Source organism: Scleropages formosus, chromosome 14 (assembly GCF_900964775.1).
Source record: "Scleropages formosus chromosome 14, fSclFor1.1, whole genome shotgun sequence".
Lineage (NCBI taxonomy): Eukaryota > Metazoa > Chordata > Actinopteri > Osteoglossiformes > Osteoglossidae > Scleropages > Scleropages formosus.
In genome coordinates this window covers 14,929,085-14,953,313 of record NC_041819.1, presented here as the reverse complement: position 1 = coordinate 14,953,313, position 24,229 = coordinate 14,929,085, and the positions used below count along the sequence as shown (strand labels likewise).

At 45.6% G+C, this 24,229-nt stretch overlaps 1 protein-coding gene across 3 annotated transcripts in view; it reads left to right on the top strand.

Moving 5' to 3' along the window:
• Window positions 1–22,511, top strand: part of LOC108920080 (bromodomain and WD repeat-containing protein 3-like) — a 28,246-nt gene extending 5,735 nt beyond the window's left edge. For 2 of the 3 annotated variants that reach the window (XM_018728576.2, XM_018728575.2), the window contains 30 exons: window positions 486–556; window positions 765–865; window positions 967–1,007; window positions 1,903–2,007; window positions 2,185–2,338; window positions 3,510–3,644; window positions 4,079–4,207; window positions 4,798–5,023; window positions 5,110–5,247; window positions 6,172–6,352; window positions 6,621–6,720; window positions 7,024–7,182; window positions 7,495–7,571; window positions 7,729–7,933; window positions 8,769–8,885; window positions 10,060–10,167; window positions 10,488–10,612; window positions 10,983–11,255; window positions 12,019–12,080; window positions 12,353–12,508; window positions 13,153–13,273; window positions 14,103–14,228; window positions 14,402–14,477; window positions 14,751–14,825; window positions 15,682–15,822; window positions 16,269–16,421; window positions 16,686–16,855; window positions 17,020–17,117; window positions 17,246–17,386; window positions 17,645–22,511. In XM_018728576.2, coding sequence (XP_018584092.1) covers window positions 486–556; window positions 765–865; window positions 967–1,007; window positions 1,903–2,007; window positions 2,185–2,338; window positions 3,510–3,644; window positions 4,079–4,207; window positions 4,798–5,023; window positions 5,110–5,247; window positions 6,172–6,352; window positions 6,621–6,720; window positions 7,024–7,182; window positions 7,495–7,571; window positions 7,729–7,933; window positions 8,769–8,885; window positions 10,060–10,167; window positions 10,488–10,612; window positions 10,983–11,255; window positions 12,019–12,080; window positions 12,353–12,508; window positions 13,153–13,273; window positions 14,103–14,228; window positions 14,402–14,477; window positions 14,751–14,825; window positions 15,682–15,822; window positions 16,269–16,421; window positions 16,686–16,855; window positions 17,020–17,117; window positions 17,246–17,386; window positions 17,645–18,345 — 4,465 coding nt within the window. In that variant the 3' untranslated portion in view covers window positions 18,346–22,511. The remainder of the gene's footprint in view (window positions 1–485; window positions 557–764; window positions 866–966; window positions 1,008–1,902; window positions 2,008–2,184; window positions 2,339–3,509; window positions 3,645–4,078; window positions 4,208–4,797; window positions 5,024–5,109; window positions 5,248–6,171; window positions 6,353–6,620; window positions 6,721–7,023; window positions 7,183–7,494; window positions 7,572–7,728; window positions 7,934–8,768; window positions 8,886–10,059; window positions 10,168–10,487; window positions 10,613–10,982; window positions 11,256–12,018; window positions 12,081–12,352; window positions 12,509–13,152; window positions 13,274–14,102; window positions 14,229–14,401; window positions 14,478–14,750; window positions 14,826–15,681; window positions 15,823–16,268; window positions 16,422–16,685; window positions 16,856–17,019; window positions 17,118–17,245; window positions 17,387–17,644) is intronic. The other variant, XM_018728578.2, reaches the window with a different exon arrangement.
• Window positions 22,512–24,229: the final 1,718 nt, after the last annotated feature.

Genomic DNA, 24,229 nt, shown 5'->3' with positions numbered 1-24,229 from the left:
AACACTTGGGCCTTCTGGTTGCCCTATTCAGCAGTTAATTACCACGGGGGCTCCAGGTAGTGGTTACAGTCACCACCACACAGTCCAAAAAACTTGGGTGTGAATCCCATCTACTACTGTACTACCTTTGATCAGGGTCCTTACCCTGAACTGATAAAGTAAAAAGTCCCCAGCTGTATAAATGGGTAAATAATTATATGTTCCTTAGTGTACAAACATAGCATTGTAATTCACTTTGATGATTGTCAGAAAAGGAAGTAAAAAAACAAAAGGAATGAGGAGATATCACCCTCTAAATGATTCTCTGGTTTGAATTGATGAAATGAGGTTTAAAGGTTTCTCTGGAAAACCTTACAGTGGGTTTCCAGGTTGCTGTGTCTCTAGGTCACTTCTCTCTTGGAAGAAAGAGCCAATGTCCATCCAGCTGGTTCCACCCTGACTCTGTAATGCAAGGTGTTCTTATGTCCTACTCTCTCTGCCATCAGCGACCGCCTGTTCAAATTTACCGAACGCTCTCGTCCAGGTGTCCAGATCTCATGCTCCTCCTTCAGCTGCGGTAGGCAACTCAAAAACTGTCCTTATCAAAAAACATTTATGTACCACGATTCATGTTTTACTTTTCTGTCAGTGCTGCAGTTTTAACGAACACAGGTTTGTTGGTAGCTGAAAGGGTTTGAAGAAAAAGGACAGATTATCTGCAGGTGCCCTGAGAAGTGTTATCATGTGCCAGTTTGTTCTGACCCCGATCTCTCCCCCTCTTGCAGGCGGCATGTTCTTCGCCACCGGCAGCACGGACCACAGCATCAGGGTGTATTACCTCGGCTCTGCGGAGCCCACACGCTTCTCCGAGCTGGACACACACACGGTAGGGAGGGTCGCTGGAGACTGATGGCGTGCTGATCAGTCACCCTGTTCTAGTGCCACTCGCAAACTTCACCACCTCTTTCCCTGCCGTTTCCCACTCAGGATAAAGTTGTGGCAGTCCAGTTCTGCAACAACAGTGACAGGTAAGCACATGCTTGACAGCAGCCTGATACATGAGCGCGGCTCACACAAACGCTTTGTTGTATTTAAGGCTTTGTGTCACACCCCACCCTACTCCAGTACTCGTTCATTACAGCCATTTTTGTTGTTTTTCCAGTTTGTCAAGGGAACACCTTCACCATCTTCTTATTGAACATAACTCTTAATCCATTATGATGATTTGAATAACTTTTCACAAGGTGCTCTAACTACAGTAACTTAGTCCTGAAGGGAACCCATTTGTATAGTTATCCTGGTTATAACTTACCAGATGGAGTGATTGCACTGGACAGGGGAACAGATTCCCGCTGTCCTCATAGCCAGAGGTTGCCAAGGTCATTTTGAATACAGTGGCACCTCTTACACTGGGGCTTAAATCAGGAACCTTCTCATATTTACATTTGTGCAGTTAATAGATGCTCTTTAGCGATGTACAGCTCAGCATGAAAAAAGGTGCATTCCACAACTGTTAGGATTCATGGATACAAATACACGGTTATAAAAGCATGGCTTGTTTGGTTCCACCGTTTTCCCAAGTGTTAAGTCTGTTGTAAAATTAAAGCAGAAGATGGAGAAGTACACACAAGCTTTCCGAAATAAGCATGTTTTTTGTAACGGGATAGACACGTTTTGACCGGATGCCTTCGTCAGCATATCTCTCGTCTTGCTTTAATTTTATATATACCAGGGCGTTCTGAGCCTCCAAGCCTTTAACTTGATTCTTATACAAAGTTGAGTTTGTCTTGTTTTTTCATTGTCTCTTATCTTAACCAGGGCCTTAACTGCTTCTCCACCAGCGTATGTTGCCGTGCTATAGCTGGTCTGCAAAGTGCAGTGTCAAAAGTGGTGCCCAGCGTAACCCCAGTGCATGTGTCTCAGCCTCAGGTTTGTGAGTGGTAGTCGGGACGGAACCGCCAGGGTGTGGCACTACCAGCAGCAGGAGTGGAAGAGCATCGTCCTGGATATGACCACAAGGCTGCCTGGGTAAGACGGAAAAGTCACTGGTAAACTAAAGAGTACCCAAGGCACTTACGCTTGGCGTTGTCAAAATTGTTCTGCTGCAGCATTTCTGGTTACTAGTAAGCTTTTACCAAAGCACTAGAGGTGAACATCATCAAGTCAACATGAAAGATGTACTGCTTTTCTAACGAAAACTTGCAGGAGCAGCTCAGGGTCCTGCGAGGACAAGATGACCAAGCTGGTTGTGACCATGGTCGCCTGGGACTGTGCGGACCGCACCGTCATCACAGCCGTTTCCAACTACCTGCTGAAAGTGTGGAGCTCCACCACCGGCCAGTTGCTGCATGTTCTTTCGGTTGGTAGCGGAAGCACCAAGGTTGTCTGCCATTGTCTTTGGGGGTGGGTGGAGCAAAGGCCAAGGTCATCCCTTTTTTTTTTTTGGTCATGGGTGGTTTATAGCCTACCACTCTGAATGTGCAAAGACAACCCCTTTTCCCTGTCAGTGTGTGTGCTGCTCTCTGAGCCCATCCCAAGGCCACATACTCTGCTGGTCTTTGTTTTCTTCATATCCAGACTTGTCTCCCTTTTAAAAAAAAAAAAAAAAACGGTGAAATATTTGACTTTGATCCCCATATATTTGAATACACACACACACACACACACACATTTTCAGAACCGCTCGTCCCATACGGGGTCACGGGGAACCGGAGCCTACCCGGTAACACAGGGCGTAAGGCCGGAGGGGGAGGGGACACACCCAGGACGGGACACCAGTCCGTCGCAAGGCACCCCAAGCGGGACTCGAACCCCAGACCCACCGGAGAGCAGGACTGCAGTCCAACCCACTGCGCCACCGCACCCCCCTATATTTGAATAATATTTACATTTAGTAATTTAGCTAACACTTTTCTTGAAAGATATTTACGATGATTTACCCGTTTATACAGGTAGGTAATTTTTACTGGCACAATTTAGGGTTAAAGTACTTTGTTCAAGGATAATGTGGCAGGAGGTGGGATTCAAACTCGTTACCTTCAGATTCAAAGGTAGCGGCTCTGACCGCTTTACTACTTTCACCACAAGGTCATGCTCCTTATTGAGCCTTTGAAAGTGCAGTTAAAATGCTTCTCTTCCAAGATGGGTGTTTACATTTATTCATTTATCTGATACTTTTCTCCAAAGCACTTTACAATGTTAAGGTTACAGTTATCACAAGCTTACAATTATTTACCTGTTATGCAGCTGGGTAATTTTACTGGAGCAATTTTAGGGTAAGTACCTTGCTCAAGGGTACTACAGCCAGGGGTGGGGGTCAAACCCTGCAACCTTTGGATCCAAAAGGCAGTAGCTCTCACCACTACGCTACCAGCTGTATTTACAGTTTTCTTTGAGATTGCACTGTTTCAGGCCAACTTTTCATGCTAGAGAGCAGGTTCCCTGGCTTTCGAGCCAAAAATATTTTTGTTTCCTGCCATCATCTCCTTTTTTGTCACTTTTGTGTGTTATCTACCCCTCTTCGCTGTCAGGGCCATGACGATGAGGTGTTTGTCCTAGAAGCCCACCCCTTTGATCCGCGGATCATGCTCTCTGCAGGCCACGACGGCAACATCTACGTCTGGGACCTGTCCAAGGGCACCAAGATTCGTAACTTCTTCAATATGGTGAGTGGCCTTCTGAGGAGCAGCTTCTCCATAGCCGACAAGAAGTGCTGCACTTCAAAATGACTTATGTTAAACTTTACTAGTTCTCCATGCATGAAGTTGAAGCTGCAACCGAATTCAGACTGATTTGCAGCCTTTCTTCATGAGTTATTACCCTTGTTTATGACACCTTCTTCCAAGGTGATTTACTGAAGCTACTTACAGTGATTTACCCGTTTAAAGAGATGGTTGATTTTTATTGTATCAGTTCATGGTAAGTACCTTGATCAAGGGTGCTACAGCAGGAGTTGGGATTCAAACTTGAGTCGTTTGATTGCAAGGCAGTGACTTGAACCACTATCCTACCTGGTGCCCCTACGAACACTGTTAGGCAGGAGGCATGATTGATCTAGTCCCACTTATCTCCTAACCCCAACTGCGTTTGCTGCTGCCAGATCGAGGGCCAAGGTCACGGCGCAGTTTTTGACTGCAAGTTCTCTGCGGACGGCCAGCACTTCGCTTGCACTGACTCCCATGGCCACCTGCTCATCTTCGGGTTTGGATGCAGCAAACTTTATGAGAAGGTGAGTTCCTGACCCAGTCAACATGGTTGTCACACAGGTCCAGTTGTGCTCTTTTGTGTTTAGGGTGAGAAAAGTGGTCCGTAACTCAGCAATCAAAGAAGGCAACCTTGACCAGTGTTGTGGTCTTGAGAAATTTTATCAGCTGGAATTGAATTAGTTGATAGAATCGGGAATTGTGGCACTGTAGAACACCTGCTAGCAAACTATGGTCTGCACTTTCTGTCTGCCGAAGCCTTTTGTGCGACAAGTTTCCCTTGTGCCACAACAGTCTCTTCTGATTAACTGTTTCTTGTAAGCCCTGCAGCACTTAGGGTTCACAGCGATACTTCCTTTGACGTTAGATTATTAATTCATTTAGCAGACGCTTTTCTTCAAAGATACTTGGACTGTTAAAACTCTCTTCCAATGATTTACTCATTTATACAGCAGGTAAATTTTGACTGTATCCATTCAAGCTAAATACCTTGCTCAAGGTACTGCAGCAAGATGTGGGATTTGAACCCGGGCCTTTCTAATGGAGGGCAGCAGTTCTAAGCACTATGCTGCCAGCTTCTTGTACATCTCATCCATTGGCTGTTTCTTTTGTGAAGATTCCCGACCACATGTTCTTCCACACGGACTACCGGCCTCTGATCCGCGACTCCAACAACTATGTCCTGGACGAGCAGACCCAGCAGGCACCACACCTCATGCCCCCTCCCTTTCTGGTGGACGTGGATGGGAACCCGCACCCGCCCCACTTCCAGCGGCTGGTGCCTGGGCGGGAGAGCTGCAAAGAGGAGCAGCTGGTGCCGCAGTTGGGCTACATGGCTAATGGTACGATATATCTGCAAGTGGAGGTTGGGGCATGTGTGGACAATACCTGGGACTGACCAGTGGCAGTGTGCTTTGCTGTTGCTTAGGTGACGGCGAGGTGGTAGAGCAGGTGATCGGCCAGCAGACAGTAGGGGAGCAGCCAGAAGAGAGCCCCCTGGATGGCCTCATCAGGCAGCTACAGCATCAACAGGATGAGAGTCTGAACTCGGGGGCAGCTCCTCGAGGTCAGAACAATCACAGTGGTCTTGATTTTTGTGTCAAAATGGGTGCCCAAGTTCTTGTCATTGTGTCCCAACAAACATTTATGTGCCTCATTAGTGCAGCGTGTTGGTGATGTCTGAACATTAAACTATAGAGATGATTCTGTAACTTGGAAACTCTTGCTGTAGTCACTTAATATCTCTGAACAGTGCTGTACCAGGGGATAGTGGTTGGTGTAAATTGGATCTTTAGTAATGGAATTTATCCTGCTCTGTCAAGTTTTATTATGCTTCTCGGTGCTGAGCGCCGCGTTATTACCTTAAATTATTTTTTTCCTTGCAGTGTTGAACAGCACTTCCAGGGGTGTGTGTCGGGTGGCGTGTCATATGGTTTATATTTTCATTTTGCTCACTTTTTTATCCGGAGCGACTTTACATGTACACTCAGCTACTTACAATAATATACGCATTTAGAGCACTGCGCAGTTTTTATTGCCCAAAGGTACTATAGGAGGAACAGTGTAACAGAGGAGGCGAAACGGGTCAGGTGCTCGCCTATCGGCGCCTTTTATTTAGGGCAGTGCAGGGGAAGACAAAAGTAGGGGAAAAGGGCAAACCGGGAACTGGTAGACCGGGATGGTGTTTCGGGGTCGACTGCTACGTCCACGGGCTTGGGGACGAGGGCAGGGTCATGGTCGGGGTTGTGCTCGGAGCTGTCTCAGGTCGCTCTCTATCTCTCTCTGCTCCTCCGTCTCTCTCTTCCTCTCACTGGCGGGTCCGGGGAAAGAAATAGAGGTTGTAATTAGTCCCAGCTGCAGCTGGCTCACCCCGGACTCCGCCCCCCTTCTTGCCCACCTCGGCGTGTTACAAACAGGTATCTAAACTCTAAGCACTACTTGAAGTTGACTTTGGTGGTGAGGTCTCATTTCCTCACTCCCTGTTCCGTAGCCCCGCCAGTGCCAGAGGCAGTGGGCTCTCCACCAAATGTGGGCTTGCGCCGCACCGGGCAGGTGGAGGGGGTGCGGCAGATGCATCACAATGCCCCTCGCAGTCAGATCGCCACCGAGCGAGACCTTCTGGCCTGGAGCCGGAGAGTGGTGGTCAGCGAAGTGCAGCTGGGAGTGTCCAGGTATGCTGCTGTTGGCATGTAGTGCATCTGTGGAATGCGTTTTTGATCGAGTGATGGATGATGAAAAATTAATATTGTCCTTTTGATAAACTTGTCTATTCAGCCATTTTTAAAAAAAAAAATCTTCCCTATCACAGTATTTTATGTCTTGTTATTACGCTCTTATTATTACTTTGATGACAAAATGTCCAGTAAAATGGCTCTTCTTCCTTGCCCCGCATGCTACACTCGTAACTGGCAGCATGTGATCGGTGTCCTTCCCTTTCAGGGTGATGGAGGAGAGGCGGCAGGCAAAGAGCGAAGCAGAATGTGCACTCTACAACATGGAGAGAAAGAAGAAGCCATTGCTGTCACACAGCAGCCCCAGGGTAAGTAGTGTACCCTCAACATCTACTTGACCGTTTCTAGTTTACTGCTGCCTGCTCATTCTCTACGCTGACACTGCTTGTCTTTTCTGGAAGTAGCGGAAAGTAACAGCCCACCTCCTTTGATTTCTCATGCACAGTTCTTTCTATACTGTTAAAGGTATAATGTCTTGTGTCACAGGAATATGTAAAAACAAAACTGAATTGTCTGTGCTGCCAGGAGGAGACTTCCTGTTTCCTATGCCTGTAGCAGTATCAGTCCACATTCTCCAGGTAACATAATGTGACCTTTCACCCCTTTTCCAGAACGAGCCACAGGGTCCAGGCCTGCGCTCCTTGCGACGGGCTCGCAAGCCACAGCAGCACACATACCACACGCGTTCGGCCCGAGAGAGACGGCCACCACACAGAACACGCGGGCCGAATGCCGGAGAGAGCCAGGGGGAGCTGGACAGCGAAGAGGAGGTGCGAACCCCACGTGGCACTTTTAAAATATCTTTGTGTTTTCTCCTTAAAATTGTGAATCGCTTGTAGTATCACTTTCCGTGATCAATGATCTGTGATTAATTGAGGTATAATTTACTACGTCAGTCTTTCAGTGTTCTAGTCTAAAGCTCAGTTGCCATGATTTGGAAATTTCCCTTTGTTCTGTTTATCTCTAATTTCTCTTCTGCTCTGTTCCTCCTCTTTGTTGAGACAGTTGCTTAACAGTCACAACACTGGATGATTTTTGTTTCTGCATTCCCCCCCCCCCCCCTCTTCTGTGTCTGTGTACAGCCAGAGGAGGAGCAGGCAGAGGCCAGTGATCCCTCTTCAGAGGGGGAGGCTCAGTGGCAAAGTGACAGCAGTTCCAGGTTAGTGATGCCTCCCTCAGTTGCCCCATGTCCTTTGTTCTATGTTTACGGGACTGCAAGAGGCCCCCAGTCTTTGTCATCACATGACACCACACTTGCTCATAGTGTTTCAATCACTTTGTAAAACCCAATGATCCTCCCCTGAACATTCTCACAGTGACTCTTCTAGCGAGTACTCTGACTGGACAGCCGACGCAGGGATTAACCTTCAGCCTCCCAAGCGGCCAATCAGGAGGCAGCTACGGAACCCGGGCAACAGCAGCTCTGAGGAGGAGGAGGGAGATGGAGAGGGAGAGGCAGCGGGCGAGGAGGCCAGGAGGGAGGTGCAGAAGAGAAAGAAGCCCAAGCAGAGCAAGCAGAAGGTGAGTGCCTTTTTCTGTAGCTCACCTGCAGTACTCCATGGCCACTATGCTGCATCCATCCATTTGTGTTCCTGCTAAACAAATTTTTTCATTTAAAAAAAAAAAAAATCTTAAAATTGTAAGTCCGTGGATAAGTTGAGGATAAGGCCTTTCCCTACCAAGGAGACCTTCCCCATGAAGATATTAAGGGAGGGACACCCAGATACAACCTGCAACTTTCTTTGTTTTCAAGTTATTGTGATAAATATTAAGATGTGAAAATGTGTTTAAATTAAGGTTTGTAGCTCATGTACTTAAGTTTGAGTAGTTGGCCAAGGTTGGGAGAGATGATGCACTTATTTATTATTACCTCGATTGGTAATGAAACATTGTGACCAAAATGCCAAGCTTGCTTATTTTGTTTTTAGGCCTAAAGTACTGTTTTTGTGCAGGATTCACCATCAGGGATGTCCTGTGTTATAACATGGTAAAATGACGAAATGGACAAGGTGGTCAGGGGCGCAGAGTCTGCGTTTGACAGTGACAGTCTGATGACAGTGCCGCAGTGACGTACGGGTGATTGAAAGCTTGACCCTCTGTCACTTCTGTAGTCCATTCAGATGGATGCCACATGTCGATGCAAGGAGTCTCGCACTGGCAAGCAGCTCTGCAGTTAGAGTGGCACTGTGCAGCTGTGCGTAAACAGGCTGTGGCCCAGTGTCAACAGCCTCTCGCACCTGCACCTCCCATCCCCCAGCACACACACAGACTAGCGCTCCTCTTGCTCTGTGGTTGCAGTTGTGCTTGCAGGGGTCCTGCAGGTGTTTCAATCTCCCGTTGTCTCCGCCTCACACAGAAGCCAGATTCCTCCCTCTCCTTGGCTGGGCATGATGCCGAGGAGTGGCTCCCCCCTTCCTGGATAATGGAAACCATCCCTCGACGCTCCCCCTTCGTCCCACAGATGGGCGATGAGGTAAAGATCCCACCTGCTGAAAGTGGTGCATGTTTCAGGATCCGGTGTAACGTATGTCGCGGGTCCGCCCCCCACTACATGGGGTACGGTGTTCACTTTCTGTTTCTGTTAACTCAGCTTCCTAGTTACTTCACTAGATCATCTCACCTGGCACTCCAGCTGTCATTTTGATGTCATTTGTAGAGTTCTCTCAAACCTGCTGCTTTTTATGCTGCCATGACCATGGTGGGACACACATGACGTGTGGCATTGTTCCTTGAATTCTGGTGATGTTCTCTTCAGAGATAGTCAGGAAAGAGCCTCTGTGGTAAATTGGCGTGAAACTGAGTCACTGGAAGAGCACTGCTGTAGATCAGTGCTGTAGTATGTTTCCTTTGTCTCCCATAAAGTTCTTTGTGTTCTCAGAGGGAGGTGTGACCCATTGCTGGGGGGTCGCCAACTGTATTTATAAGAATTGCCCTTGTTGTCAAAGCACTACTACTCTGACATAGTCCAGGATAGTCACTGTGGGGCTGGAGGTAGTGTAGTGGTTCACAGAATGGAATGGACCAGCAGCCTAAAGGAACCACTACGGCAGTTTATGAGCAAGTTTTATTAATTCGGTGCACATATGTTTTTTGCCCCTTTACACAGTCATTCTGGCTGTACACATGGGGAGAGCTCACAAAATGTGAGTTATTCTCTCTTCCCATAAGAGTGTTGTAGCTGGGTCCAGTAGAGCAAGTAACTTCAGATAAATGCATCAGCTAAGCAGCACAGTAATGATATCTTTTGATGTAAATGAAGTTCTCAGCCACCCCATACAAGTGTATATGGAAGAGAACCTGTACCTGATTTCAGCACTTGTCAACTGACTCATCTATTTAGTGTGACAGTTGCATGCGGTTTGTGAGCTGTCTCAGTGATCTGGGAGAAGCAGCTTCTCTCCCATAGGCCCATTACAATGCTTGCTTTTTGCCCCAGGCTCAGTCAGCCTATTCAAAGTGATTAAAGTGACTGATTGCCCAGGATGTAATCCCACCCGTCTGTTTGATTTAGTAATCGGCCTCTAGTTGAACGACAGCCCTGAAGTTTGCTGGAGTTTAGACCTTCAGCTTGCGGCCATCTACACGGATACCGTTGTGTGGTGTGTGGAGCTGCAGAGTACTGACACCTGTTTCTTTTGCTCCTCCAGCTCATCTACTTCCGACAGGGCCACCAGGCGTATGTGCGAGCAGTGCGCAAGGCTCGCTGCTACGTCGTCAACCCGCAGAAGCAACCCTGGAACAAGCTGGACCTCAGGGTAGGGTAGATGTGCACCTGTGGGGCCGGGCAAGTCACATTCAAGCGCTGGACCTACTACATCCTGTAGGTTCCACTGAAGGACCCAAAAAGTCCCGTGACTAAGGTTTCTGGTTCAAGTTCTGAGAATAGCCTTTACACTAAATGGTTCATCGGAAATGTCTGGCTTCATAAATTGATCAATAAGTCATTTAAAGCAGATTTGATTAAAAAAAAAAAAAAAACTAAATGTAAGAACCCCATGTAGTTGTAATCCCACTAATCTGGTTTGTCTGGGGTTTTAACACTCCTCCGCGTGTGTGTGTTTGAATCCCTTGCCAGGACCAGGAGTCTGTGAAGATCGTGGGACTCAAATATGAGGTGGGGCCTCCAACACTCTGCTGCCTCAAGCTGGCCTTCCTTGACCCCAACTCAGGCAAGATGACTGGCGAGTCCTTTTCTCTCAAGTGAGTGTTTTCAGCTGGCCAGTCTTACTCGTAACTTTCTCTTAATTGCAGGTTTTCATTTCCATGAATTCATGTTAAGCTTAAATGGGTACACATTCATTCTTTGGACTCACAATAAATGCTAGATGGCACCTTAAACATTTTTAATTGGTAAATTTTTTATTTTTTTTGGAGAAAAAGATAATCAATAATGCTTTAACGAGCTTTGTTTGCTTTGATTAAACCTCTACGGATGACTCCTGACCCCAAAGCACAAAAGAAAATTGGAAGATTGGTGAAAGAAGAAATTTGTAACCTTGTTGTAGGTAAAAACAGCCCCCGAATTTGACACCTTTGTGTTAACTCTGTTCTGCACCCCGGATTTTGGCAGGTATCATGATATGCCTGACGTCATAGACTTTCTGGTGCTGCAGCAGTTCTACAACGAAGCCAAGGAGAGAAACTGGCAGTCAGGTGAGTTGACGTTCCCTCAGGCAGCCCATTCATGGGACAGTGTACTCTCTCACACCTCACCGGCGTTCTCCCACGAAGGCATGCGCTTCCGCAGCATCATCGATGACGCCTGGTGGTTCGGCAGTGTGGAGAATCAGCAGCCTTTCCAATCTGAGTACCCAGACAGCCTGTTCCAGTGCTACGCAGTGCGGTGAGTCGTTAAGGTGGTCCTACCCAGAAGGTCCATCTAAGCAATAAGCAATTGAGGACACAACTAATTTCTGAACCATTTGAGCCACATTTGTCAGGGTGTATGCTGCTCCTCTTTGAAATAACTGGAAGACGTGTACATTGAGCAGCCACCAGAAGTGGAGAGCGCTGGCTTTGAACCTGTCTCCATACTGTCCATCCTCAGAACCCTGTGATGCAAACCCACGTTTGTTCACTGGCAGGTCACGTAGTGGTTAGGTTTGCAAATTCAAATCCCACCCTGAATTGATCTAATAAAAAATACCCAGCTGTAGAAATGGGGTAAATCATAGCAAGTAGCTTAACATTGTAAGTTATTCTGGAGATAAAGTGAGACAAATTAATAAATATTGTAAATGTAATTATATTTGTACCGGGGGGCACGGTGGTGCAGCAGGCTTGGCCGGGTCCCGCTCTCTAGCGGCTCTGGGGTTCGAGTCCTGCTTGGGGTGCCTTGTGACGGACTGGCGTCCCAACCTGGTTGTGTCCCCTCCCTCTCCAGCCTTGCGCCCTGTGTTACTGGGTTAGGCCCTGGTTCGCCGCGACCACGCTTGGGACAAGCAGTTTCAGAAAGTGTGTGTGTGTGTTTATTTGTACCAAATCTGATCAAAGACCAAAAAATGATGACTTCTCAATGCAGAGGTAGTGGAGTTGCTCTTGTGTAATTCCTACACTGGATCTGTGAGTAGTTGTGTTGTAAAGCTTATGCTGGTCCCACTGTGCAGGTGGGACAATGGCGAGAGGGAGAAGATGAGTCCCTGGGATATGGAGCCCATTCCAGAAGAAGGTATAGACAATCTTGCATTTCGCTGGGGGGGTTTGTATCCCAGAATTCTGCGCTGTGTTAAAACTTATCCTCAGTGCAGTAGGTTGTACAAATATGATCCCCCTGCCACACTGCGTTAATGTGCACTAGTCTTCTATCAACAGTATACCTTGCAGGATCCTGCACTGGACAAGTGTTTATTGTGGATGGATGCTTGTAGTGTATGGGTATTTTATGCCTCACCTTTGTTGTGCCTGAATACCACCCTCTGACTAACACCAATTCCCTACTAGCTGCATTCCCAGATGAGGAGGGGGATGGTGTCCCAGTTTTGGAGGAGGAGCTGAAGGCCCTGCTGTACAGGCCACAGGAGGGCGAATGGGGCGTGCACACGCGGGACGAAGACTGCGAGAGAGTGATCTGTGGGATCGACCAACTGCTGACCCTGGGTAACACAGTCTGACCTCCACCTGCTGCCACCACCCAGCATTTTCACCTAGGATCAGCCTCACCTGTTTCTGTGGGAATGTCCTACTTCACATTGTAAATGTAATGCTGCTGGCGCCCCGATGGAAAATGCCTCACCTTCAGAGAGATCAATTTTTCCTCTCTTCTTATTAGAAGAGAGGATGGCACATTAGGTTTAAACTTTATTCAGTACCTCTGGGTTCCTTTAGTAATTTGATGTATTTCTGCATACCTGACACTGTAGCTGATTTCCTTTAAAAAGTTCCTTGAACTCTAATGATCTGTTTTAAACATCTGAACTACAGTATCTTGGAAAGTGCTCTGACCTGAGCAACATCTGTATGGGAGGAACTGGACACACAAGAGTTTCATTTCTGTGGGACCTGTTGTAGTAGAGCTGGGAAGGTGTAACGCCTTATTTCTTCATCAGCTTTTGACTGGTGATGTATGAGGGGAAAACCAACTTTTCCGTCAGTCGTGTTTTCCTCTGCAGGGTGGTTTATTGGAGTGATGCACAGTCCAACTACAGCGGAGTTGTGGAAGTCACGGAATGATGACTGCAATTTGAGATGTTGAGTAATGACCATGGTACAATAACCCAGACCCCCTCTATGCTTTCTCTCAGACATAGCCAAGCCCTTCTCCTCGCCTGTGGACCTGAGGGATTATCCCCTTTACTGCATCGTGGTGGCTTACCCCACCGACCTCGGTACCATCCGCAAGAGGCTAGAGAACCGCTTCTACAGGCAAGTTGAAAAACTGGATCAATGGCACAGATGTTCACTTCCTTAGCTGTTGCATTTATTCCAGTAAGGCAATAGCTTGACCCTCTTAATACAGAAACAGTTTTTTTCTGGACTACTTCAGTTTTGGACAGAGGTAGAAGTTTGAGTCCAGCAGCTTTCAGGTTACATTTCCTCCATTTGCTTACATGCAGCTGTGACTACAGGTCATCCTCGATCTGTGCAATTTATGATGTCATCCCAACAAAACACGACCACTGTTTGCTTTACTATAGCAACGACTAGCCATACTGATGCAAGTCACCATATTTCTTACTGACTCAAGTTTTGTCTGTTGAGCCATTGAGTTTTATTTACAAAAAAGTTTTATTCAAAGAATGTTTAGCTTATGATTCCATTCAATTTTTTTTGTAATGGCTGTTCTGGAGAATACAACAGTTTAGTTAATAAAATAGAGTATTCTGTAGAAAAAGCAAAAAGAAAAGACTTAGAAATAAAGGTGAAAATAGTGCAGCATGAAAATATACTATTGTACTTTATTATTATACTATATTAGTATTATTTTAATATGAGCAGTGTGTGGAGATTTGTGAAAAAGTATTCCAGACCCATATTGTAATGTTCTTCTGTGTTAATTGTTTAGCATATTCTTATGTTTTATATAATATAGTATAAGGGGATTTTCAAATTACAAGGGCATTGGAATGGAATTCCTGTCATAAATCAAGGACCACCTGCATATGAATATGAAATTACATTAACAACTACAGGATGCTTGCAAGTATCGCCTGCTCTTGGTTTAAAATGCTCTAACTTGTGCTGCCCCCTGCAGGCGGATCTCGGCTCTCATGTGGGAGGTACGTTACATCGAGCACAACGCCCGCACCTTCAACGAGCCACAGAGCCCCATCGTCACTGCCGCCAAGACTGTGACAGATGTGCTGCTGCGCTTCATTGGGTATGACAGATGTCAAACATGCATTTTTAGCACGCTGCAGCGCAAGTGTCAAACAGCTGTCCTGTCTGTCCAGTGTCATGACTCGCTGCTCATCAGAGTTTACATTTCGCAGTTACAGTACAAATGATGTGGTCTGACCCTTGTCTTGACCGTTTCAATTTTGCATTGCTTAGGGACCAGAGCTGCTCAGACATCCTGGAGCTGTACCGTAAGGTAAAGAGTGAGGTCAGCAGTGGTGCCGAAGGGGAGGTGAGTCTGGATTGGCACACACTTGGAGGGAACATCTACAGTGTTTCAGGGCAAACTCATCCAAGGTGGATGTTACAAATTTTCTTCCACCAGGTGATGCTTTTAACAGCATTGATGCCTAGATTTGAACTGATGAGTACGTGCACGGCGTCAGTAATTAAACCATAATTTTTGCACTTTAATGTCGTAAGTGGTGGTGTGTGAAGGCAGTCACTGCATCTTTATTACTGGACCAGATGCATACCCTGAGGAGACACTATAATGTTTCTGCAGGATGCGGAAGTAGAAGTGGATTCAGACACACCTGGGACCTCTACTGGACAGAGGACAAGTAGAGCACAAACAAAGGTTGCATTGATAATCTAAATTTTGATTGTGAATATCATTTTTTTCCAGTTGATTCTTCCCTTATTAGTAATTTTCTGAATACAAGCGTCATATAAAGAGTTGAGATGTCAACTTCTGAAACAAGTGTGACTTTGCACTGCAAAAATTAGAATCTATTCTGCTGTACAAAACATGAGATCATATTTTGATAAGAAACATAACATGAACAGAAAGTAATGATGCAGACTGGCTACGCCACCCTGAATTGAGGAGACTGGAGAAGGCTGACTGTCTAACTCCAGGTACTGCAGTACTGGAGAATCACGCACACTGTCCCCTCAACTGACATAGTTGGAACCAGAAGGCTGTTTGTAACTCTGAAATCACATTTACCCCTGAATTGCTACCAATGCAGTATTACAGCTTAATAATATAGTGTTAAACTTAATATAGTTTCTCACATCTACAGGTTTGGTCTGCAAAATTTTGAATAACTAGAATACATTCCTAAGAATTACTGCCTTTTGACTAATTAGCTATGCTACATTAATACTAATTTCTAAAATAAAATACTGTGTCTCCGTGAACCACTGTTTAGTTTGGACTCATTCGTTGCATTGATTTGTGCAACATTAGTCATCTTCTTGATGGGTGACACTGTCAAATGCAGGCCTTATACTCTTGTTTTGTTCAGGTGCTTTTTTGTGCCCTCTCTTGGCTTGGTGTGTAAACAGGTGTACAGATGGGAATTTTAGTAAATGGATAAATGTAGAAAGTGCTGTGGGAGAAATAAACTGATCGCTGTTTGTTCTTTGAAGGTAGTATCCCCCCCGATAAACACTATTTTGACTATGTTTCTGGGATTTTCTCTGTATAGGAGCAGCCGACAGCCAAGAAACGCGGGGTGGTGCTGGATGTGCAGGCCTGGTACGGGCAGTGTCGCGAGCTGCTCAAACGATTGCTGGAGAGCCCTGATTCGGAGCCCTTCCGTCAACCCGTCGACCTCTTCGCTTACCCAGTAACTTACTTATTCTCTCGGAAATACGCTACGTTATGGCAACGTTGAGACAGATTGCATTATCTGACAGTCTACTTACAAACATATTAATGATATGTAGAAAGTTGTAGAACAATTGTGGGATTAACTGAAATTAAATGATTTTCTCAACGAATTTTTTTGAGCCAAGTGCACTTTCATGGTATTAACATAGCTAGTTAGCCTGCCATTACTTGAATTATTAATACTTCGTCTGTCATATCCCTGTTTATAAGATCCTAGGATTAGGGATAACCTGTACAGAATCTAATTGCAAGTGTTGTGTCACATCTGTGACTTGTGATGATCACTCATTTTATTTGGATGATTTCCCCCCCCAAAAAAATTCTATAAGAAAACCCCTCCCTGCTGTGTGTGAGGTAGTTGGCAGGCGCTAACCTGGCTTCTGGCGCTTTGTGCTCTGCTAGGATTACCGAGACATCATTGACACGCCAATGGACTTGGGCACCGTGTCTGAGACGCTCGCAGCTGGAAACTACGAAAACCCGATGGAGTTCTGTAAAGATGTCCGGCTCATCTTCAGCAACTCCAAGGCCTACACCCCCAATAAAAAGTCTAGGGTTAGGAAACTTCATCTCGCATTAACACCATTGTTTCCTAGTTGGACCAGTGTTTTTCTTGTACCGTTTCATGTCAGTCCACCACACCACTTTAGATTATATTTTTCCCCTATTTTGTATGATTTTACTCAAAGAAAGGTGCACCTACAGGCACACACATACACACGAATGCACAGTATCAACTCTGGCTGATTGATGGGCTTGAGTTTATGCTTCTTGTAGAGGAGAGAAATTCATGGTGCTGTATCTGTCCTCGTGCCTCAGATCTACAGCATGACCCTGAGCCTGTCAGCCTTCTTTGAGGCCCAGATCCTGCCCATCATCGCGGACTACAAGTCGGCCATTCAGAACCAGCGGCGGAGCCGCCAGAGGCAGAGCTACCGCAAGCGTCTCCGTAGTAGTAGCAGCTCGGCTTCAGCCAGCCGGGCTTCCAGGTACCTCAGTTAGTCGTCCTCTCAGACCCTTGACCCTGAGGTGTCTCTGCTGTGTACCCATTTTAGCTGCCGCTGGTCCTCGTGCTTCAGTGGTCAGTTTTCTTAAGCAACTGTCTAGTCATCCAAACTCGTTTCTTTTTTTTTTTTTTCTTGCTTTTGCTCAGTCCAAAAGGAAAGCACAAGCCTGGAAAAACAAATGCAAAGTCAACCTCAAAAACCTCCATTTCTCCAATAAAAAGTCGATCACGAAGGTCATCTCAAGGTAGGAGGGGAAAAAAAACTGTTGGTCACCCTACGCTGAAGTATTATGACTGTGGACCGCAGCAAGTCCGCTCTACAGTTTGTGGAACGTTGTGTAGCTTGCAGGTAATCAGGTGTATGTGTTTGCAGCCTCAGAAGCTAGTGGCTCCATCATTGACGAGAACGATGAGGAGAGCCAGCCCTCGTCCAGCTCCACGGTGGGAGCCCAGTTCAGGGGTTCCGGAGCCTGCAGGGTGACACGGAGCAAGGCCACGCCCTCAAAGACCACAGGCATGTTGTGACAGACCTCAAATGTCTAGTTTTCATGTATGAAATGGAATGTAAGCCATAGTCTTGCCAATGTCAAGTGTCAGTAAGATTTTTTTTTTGAAGGTCTTCTTGCTTTTGGAAGGCAAAACTATCATTTCAGGTTTAGTATGATCTTATATGATATTTTTTCTATGCAATAGGTTTTTTTAAGTTTTGCAGTGCTTGGGTAATTAGCTAATAATGGTGTGCTCTTTCACCTTTTTTGTGTTTACACTGCAGAGCCAGTGAGCAATGGACTTCTGACGAATGGTGCTGGGCGGAGCTTGAGCACAGCCACACGCCGCAGGCTTGGCCTGCAGGTGGAGAAAGAGGCGACAGGGACCTCCAGTGGCTCTTCGTCTTCATCATCCTCATCGTCTTCCTCGTCGTCTTCATCATCTTCATCTTCTTCCTCCTCTTCGTCTTCTGATGACAGCGGGAGTGGTTCTGAGTCGGAGGTTGGGGAATTTGTGGAGGGCGGAGATCATGACTACAGCAAGGCCCCACGTCTTCGACCCCAAGACACAGCAAGGGACAAGATGTCAGCCAGGGGCGGGATGAAGCGGAGGAATACACGAGCAAGAGTAGCGCCAGTCAAAACAAAACGGGCAAGGCTGGAACCAGAAGAGGAGGAGTCAGAGTCGCAGGAGGAGGAGCCTGAGGAGGAGGAGGAGCCTGAGGACGAAGAGGAGGAGGAGCCTGAGGAGGAGGAAGTATCCCAGAGTGTCAAACAAACCAAGGTGGTGACTGGCCGGCGGAAATCCACCAGGGTTAACACACGGAACCAGGGTCGCCGGACAGTCCTGTACAATGACGACTCGGACGACGACGGAGAGTCGACCACTACGGACCCTCTGAATCTGGGCCGGTCCCGCTCTGGCCGTGTGCGTCGCATGACTGAGAAGGCACGGGTCAGCCATCTGATGGGCTGGAACCACTGACACACACCTCCCTCTCTTTGTGCTGCCACACACCAACTACTCTGTTGTGACAAGACACTTTACTTTGAAAGGATTTGACTCCATGTATTCTGCAGGGATGTTTTCTTTTATGTTTTTTTTTTTTTTTTTTTTTTTTTTTTTTCCTCCTTTCTAAATTCTTTTTCACCTTTTGTGCATAGAAGATTGTTTACGACTTCCAACTGGCAGTGGTGCTCTCTGATTTTTTTTTTTGCCAATGGAGCCCCTTCTGGCTCCTCAGAGTTTCCTCGGCACGGTGGACACCTCCCCATCCCGTTTTCCCCAAACTGTCTGCCCCTCTCCTTTCCGCCTTACTGTACTCGTGGGCCTTAAAACACTTACTTCCTTCTGCTTCCTCCATGCCCCTCCCTTGCCAGCTTCTATACTTGGGGGCAAGGGGTAGCAAGAAGTCTCTGTTTTTGTCCACACAACTTGTAGATCTGTCACCTGTGCTCACTGGAGCACGTAGCCTGTTAGTGTTTCCCCTTCCTACCCTACCACTGTAATACCTGTACCATTTCCCTTGCTGTTCTCAACCCCAGTGTGATCAGTTCTGGTGCTTTCTATTAACTCTCTAATTCTGGATTTTAAGGTCACACTGCAGAATTAAATCAGATATTTATTTAATACGCAGCTGGACGTTTTGAAAGCTATCCTGTGCTCACACTCGGGTGCCACGTTTGTTCACGCTACTTTGCGAAGTATATATTTATCGAGAAACTTGAAAAAATATCAAATCAAAGCCACTGAAGCATGGAAAGGGAGATTGTGAGTGACCGTTGGTTCATAGCGCTATTCTGGAAGTGCAACCCTGGCATTACAGCGTGCCTGTTTCGAATGCGTAGCACGGCGCAGTCGTCAGATTTTTGGAACAACCCCCCCCCTCCCCCCACACGCCTACTTCATTTCCGTCATACCTTCATATGGACTCTTTTTACGATAGAAATATTTATATTTTTTACACTATTGTATTATACACTTTGCAATCAATTCCTACCGTGAAATGCTGAACAATGACAATGAAATGTTTGCACAATGCATTATCAATTACACATGGCAGCTGAAGAACGGGAGGAGATGCAAAGAAGGGAGCCGCAGCATCGGGCACCTGTCTCCAGAGAGGGTTGCACACTCCAGGGCAAACGGTGTCAACCCCCTGGCCTCGCAGGCGTCCCAACGGCACTTTTCTTTGTTCGGATCCCTAAGCATTAACGAGGAACTGCTCCGCCAAGTGCTGCAAATTCCTCAGGAGGGCTGGTGGCAGAGAGAACAGGTGGGAGCAGGTCAGCATGCGGGCGACCTCTTTGTCCTTCCTCCCTCTGACCCTCCACAACAACAAGGTGCTCTTCTGATCCAGGTCCTCGGTTTTTACACTTCCATCTTCTTCTCGCTCAGATTCTGAAGGCCTCTTGGTAGTCTTTGACTAATATTAGTAGACTGTATGAACGGGTCTCCCATAAGCACTCCCGTTGATTGGTGGTTCAGCTGTGTTACTGACTGTTGCCGTGGTTGTGGGATGCACAATCTCATGAGGTTGGTTCATCTTTCGTATTTATATCAACGGTAGGACAAAGCTAAAGGACTTTTAAAGACTTGGCCAATGCCTCTGCTCCACAACTTTTTTTGTGGGGGGGGAGTCATAGCTTTTCTTCATGTAATAGATGCCTCCCCCTTCCACAAGCATCATACTTGCAATGTGGTAGTCCAGCAGAATGTGAGTTTGAGAGTGTTGTTTTTTTTTTTTTTAAAGCACATTTTTGTTTAATTTTTTTTAAAATAAAACTGCGAGAAGACATTTGTCCAAATTAGACACCTGTCATTTCTATGTCCCACCCTGTTTGTCTGTATGTGGTGGTTTTATTACTCCTCAGTGACGAAGCGGCAGGCTCCCAAGGGCTTCTGCGAAATAGTCTCATCCGCCTCAGAGAAGAACGTAGAATTCCAGTTTAGCCATGGGGGTTGCATGGTGTTCATGGAGACCATGTCCAAGAATGTAACCCAACTTGAGAAGACCCGCATCTCTCCAGAGCTGTCCACCAAGTTTCTTAAACTTTGTGTCCATTCTCAGTTGTGCTATCTGTTCCAGTTGATTTTCTGTTGTTTGTCAATGTTACAGCAACAGTTGTCAAATGTGGAAGTGTTTGTGTCAATGTTCTTTGAGGGGGTCTTCAGGTTTGTCCTAAAAAGGGCCACAGTGAACACAATGGTGATACGTGCAAACTGGATTTTGTCACGAGTGGAGATTGATCAGTATGTCAAATGTACTATGAAAAGTTGTGCTGAACTGAATCTTCATTATGGTAACAATGTCAACACAGCCAGGCTCGTACTCCTGATCTATTGTCACATTCTGAACGATGAGATGAGGAACGTGCAAAAAGGATGTCCTTCATACAGTTGCAATGAACTCAGTTTGTATTAAGTAGTCAGTATGTTTACATTTTTTTTTCTCTCGGTGGGATGTTTTGTGCTCATGTATTCCACCCTGTTTAATGCTTTTGTCTCAAAGTATTTGTGCATTTTTCAAAGAAGTACCTTCTACCTTTTAGGTGTGTGTTCTTCACCGGGGTCACACAGAACCAGGGTACACATGTGCTACTCAGAGACCAACTGCAGAGGAAGATATTGAAGTTAGTGTTGGATGTTGAAGTCATTGTTCTGCGTGTGTTTGGAGTCACACACTCTCATTGAACGCTAAACTTGGGTCTGTCTGAGTTGCTGAATGGAATCTCTTCAAGTCCAACCTTTGTGTCATCATACAAATTCTTAAGCAGTTCTAGACATGGATATTTTTGGGAAAAATTTGTATTTAACACAGATATTAAGTAAAAATTTCAGCTGCGACACCATCCATGTTGAAAGTCATCTTTATGATGACTTGAGCTTGTCTTTCTGGATTGTGTCGGAACACTTGTACAGGTCCTTTGAAAATCATGACTTGCTTTTATTTTTAATGACTCATGAGCTGTGGACACTTGATTAAGAAGCCATATGTGATTTGAAAAGTGGATTGCACCCTTTGCAGGGCAAATACGGAAAGTCTGGCATTAAGACACTGATATCCAACCGATGAATGGATACATTCAGAAGTACATGTCCACGTGAATAATTTCACTTCAGAAGCCCAGAATCCACATGTCAGGTCATGGTCCTGTAGTGAGTTTTGAAAAGTAACTTGGAGTTCAATAGTTTTGCTCCTCTGAGTGTTTATTTTTTGGGTTTCAGTAGGGTCTGGACATGATCATGCTTCTCCAGAGCGTTTCTCATTAAATTCATAGTCATTCTTGTCCAAGCTGAAGGCAATGTCTTCAAGGTGGTCCTGTCTCGAGTGCTGTGGACCCAAATAGGTGTGTGTGTGGTTGTACCAGATAGGGGGTCCTTTTTGTCCCTGCACCACACTGTTGTTCTACTGAAGGTGCCATCCCCTGTGCATTAAGGTGTCCACCCAACACCAAGCGAGACCAAGGCGGCCTTGCACTGAAGTGACACTGATTCCGAGGAAGGCTGCAAGTGTGTCAGGGCTCAACCTGCTCATCTGTAAGCATAGCTGAGAATGTAAAGTGTCTCCCCCACCCAGTTACTCTCATGCCTTGCAGCTCTACTTTTGTTTGTTTTGAGTCTTTGCACATGTGATGATTACTGCTTTTTGTAGTTTGGAGGAACTGTCGCTTTCAGTTCCCATTTCTTAAGAGCCCCACATCCTCTCTCCAGGCTAGGAACATGTGACTCTTGGTGACAAACCCCCTTTGCACTAATTTCTAGAAGAAGCGCATTTTCCATTGGGTTATGACACCAGTACTCACCATCTAACCTTTTTGGGGTCAGTTCGGTTGGAGAGCTGGACACGTACCGTCCTCAACTGCCTCTTAGTGGAGTAGAGGAAGCAGGTGTCAAAACCGAGTTGTTGAAGAGAGTCGCCCTTCCAGGAGCAATAACCTCCCTCTGTTCAACCTGGATGTGCGGGTCCTTTCTATCCTCTAAGTATGTTGGGGGAGGGGGGTTTGTCCCAGGAGACAGTTTTGCCAAAATCCACCCTCCCTCCCTCCGGTTGCCCATCTCTCAGGATGCTTTGTTAGAAAAAAAAAAAAAAACAGAAGTTCAGGGATTTTTGTTCAAATGCCACTAAGAGGCAGACCAAATGTAACAGTTATGCAATGGGAGTGGAGAATTTTAGTTTTTTTTTTTTTTTTTTTTTTTTTTTATGTAAGTGAAAAGAGATAAGTGATATGTACATTTTTGTAAAGTTTTCACTTTGATAGATTCTAATGCTAAATGAGTGATGTTCTTTGTAGCTTGTTTCCATATTTACTGATAGACTAATAAAGCTGGTAAAGTGAGTAATTCTGCTGTCTTCCTGCTTTTTATTTTTAAAAAAATTTAAATAAATTAGGTTAAACTTCAATGTTTTTTTGCTAAGGTCGGTGTGCATTTTGAACTTGAAACAGGAAGATTTAGAAGTGCAGAATTTTCAGTTATGCGTAGAACATAGTTGTGAGAACAGGTTAAGGCCATGTTTTCTGTCTGTCTCTAGGTCTGTAGATTCCCAGTCTTCTCTAAAAGTTATGGGCTGATTTTTTTTTTTTTTTTGGAAAGGCAGCAGTCGGACCAGCTCTTCTGCGGAGCTCCTGCCCGTCGGACCCGTTCCAGTCCTTTGTTGACACTGTTGGGTGAACCTGACCTCTGAGGCTGAAGGCCCACCTCTGGGCTGAATACCTATCCACAAGCTCCAGGAATGATCTTAGCTAGCTGATGTGGAGTTAGTAGTCTCCAGGCCTGATAGGTTCACACTCCTGTCAGCAAGAGAAAGGCTGTTCACCGCTGTCCTGGAGGGCAGCAAACCACCTGGTTTGTTTTATGTGAAAGTAGGAAACCTGCTGTACTCAACACATGTGGACTGCGAGCTAAATGCCTGCGCAGTTTGTCACTTTTACCACAAAATCACGATGAATAAATCCATAATAATGTAATGTCAAATTTTCATTTGGTAGGTCCTGTAAAAACCTCTGGCAGAGCTTTAATAAGTGAAAGGTTGCGAGAGTAATTTTAATATTCTTAATTTAAAATGAAATTGATATAAATGAAAAGGCATTTCCAGAAATTTATATTCAATGGCTATTTTTTTAATTTGACCAATTTATCCGTAAACGTGCAATGTTCCTCAGGTTATTACCGATCACCAACACTCTCAAACTCTGAAGAATCTGTAAACGCTGTTGAAGCGAGAGTAAGATGCTCTCCGGCACTTTCATTTGGTCGCACTTTACTGCCATCTATGAGCTGGACGTTGAATTGCAGGTAACGTTTGCTCCGCTACAGAGAGATATTTGAGAAAAGAAAATGGAATAAAAAAATAATTGAACTGGAAAATATCTGGATCTTTGAAAATTTGTAACTCGGCTGTTCATAAGAGAAGAAACGAGTATAACTCACCTCTTTTTCTTTAGCTTTACAGTCACACTGCTCTTGCAGTATGTATGGAGCTCTATGAGCACAGCAGGGCAGATGGCAACACTGCAGATAAAGTCATGGTCTTGTACCTTGAATGTCGTTTGTTGAGGGCCCAGAAGAGGTATGGATGTTATTAAATGATTAGACTTTGACTAGGCTTTTTCCATGAAGTGCTGTTTTTAAAGTACCCTGCTGGATAAATGCATAAAATAGTAGGTTGCTGTGGATAAAAACATGACCTTGGTTAGGAAATTATCAGGGGCAAGAGTCTAAAATGAAATATATGTTGAAGCTGAAATATATGCTGAGCCATTTTGATGGATTTTCTTTCTTTGTGTGGATAAAGTCAAAGGTTGAATCCCCAGTGACATTCAAGCGCTGAAAATGTGACCCATTTCAGAAGACCTCTAGAAGAAAC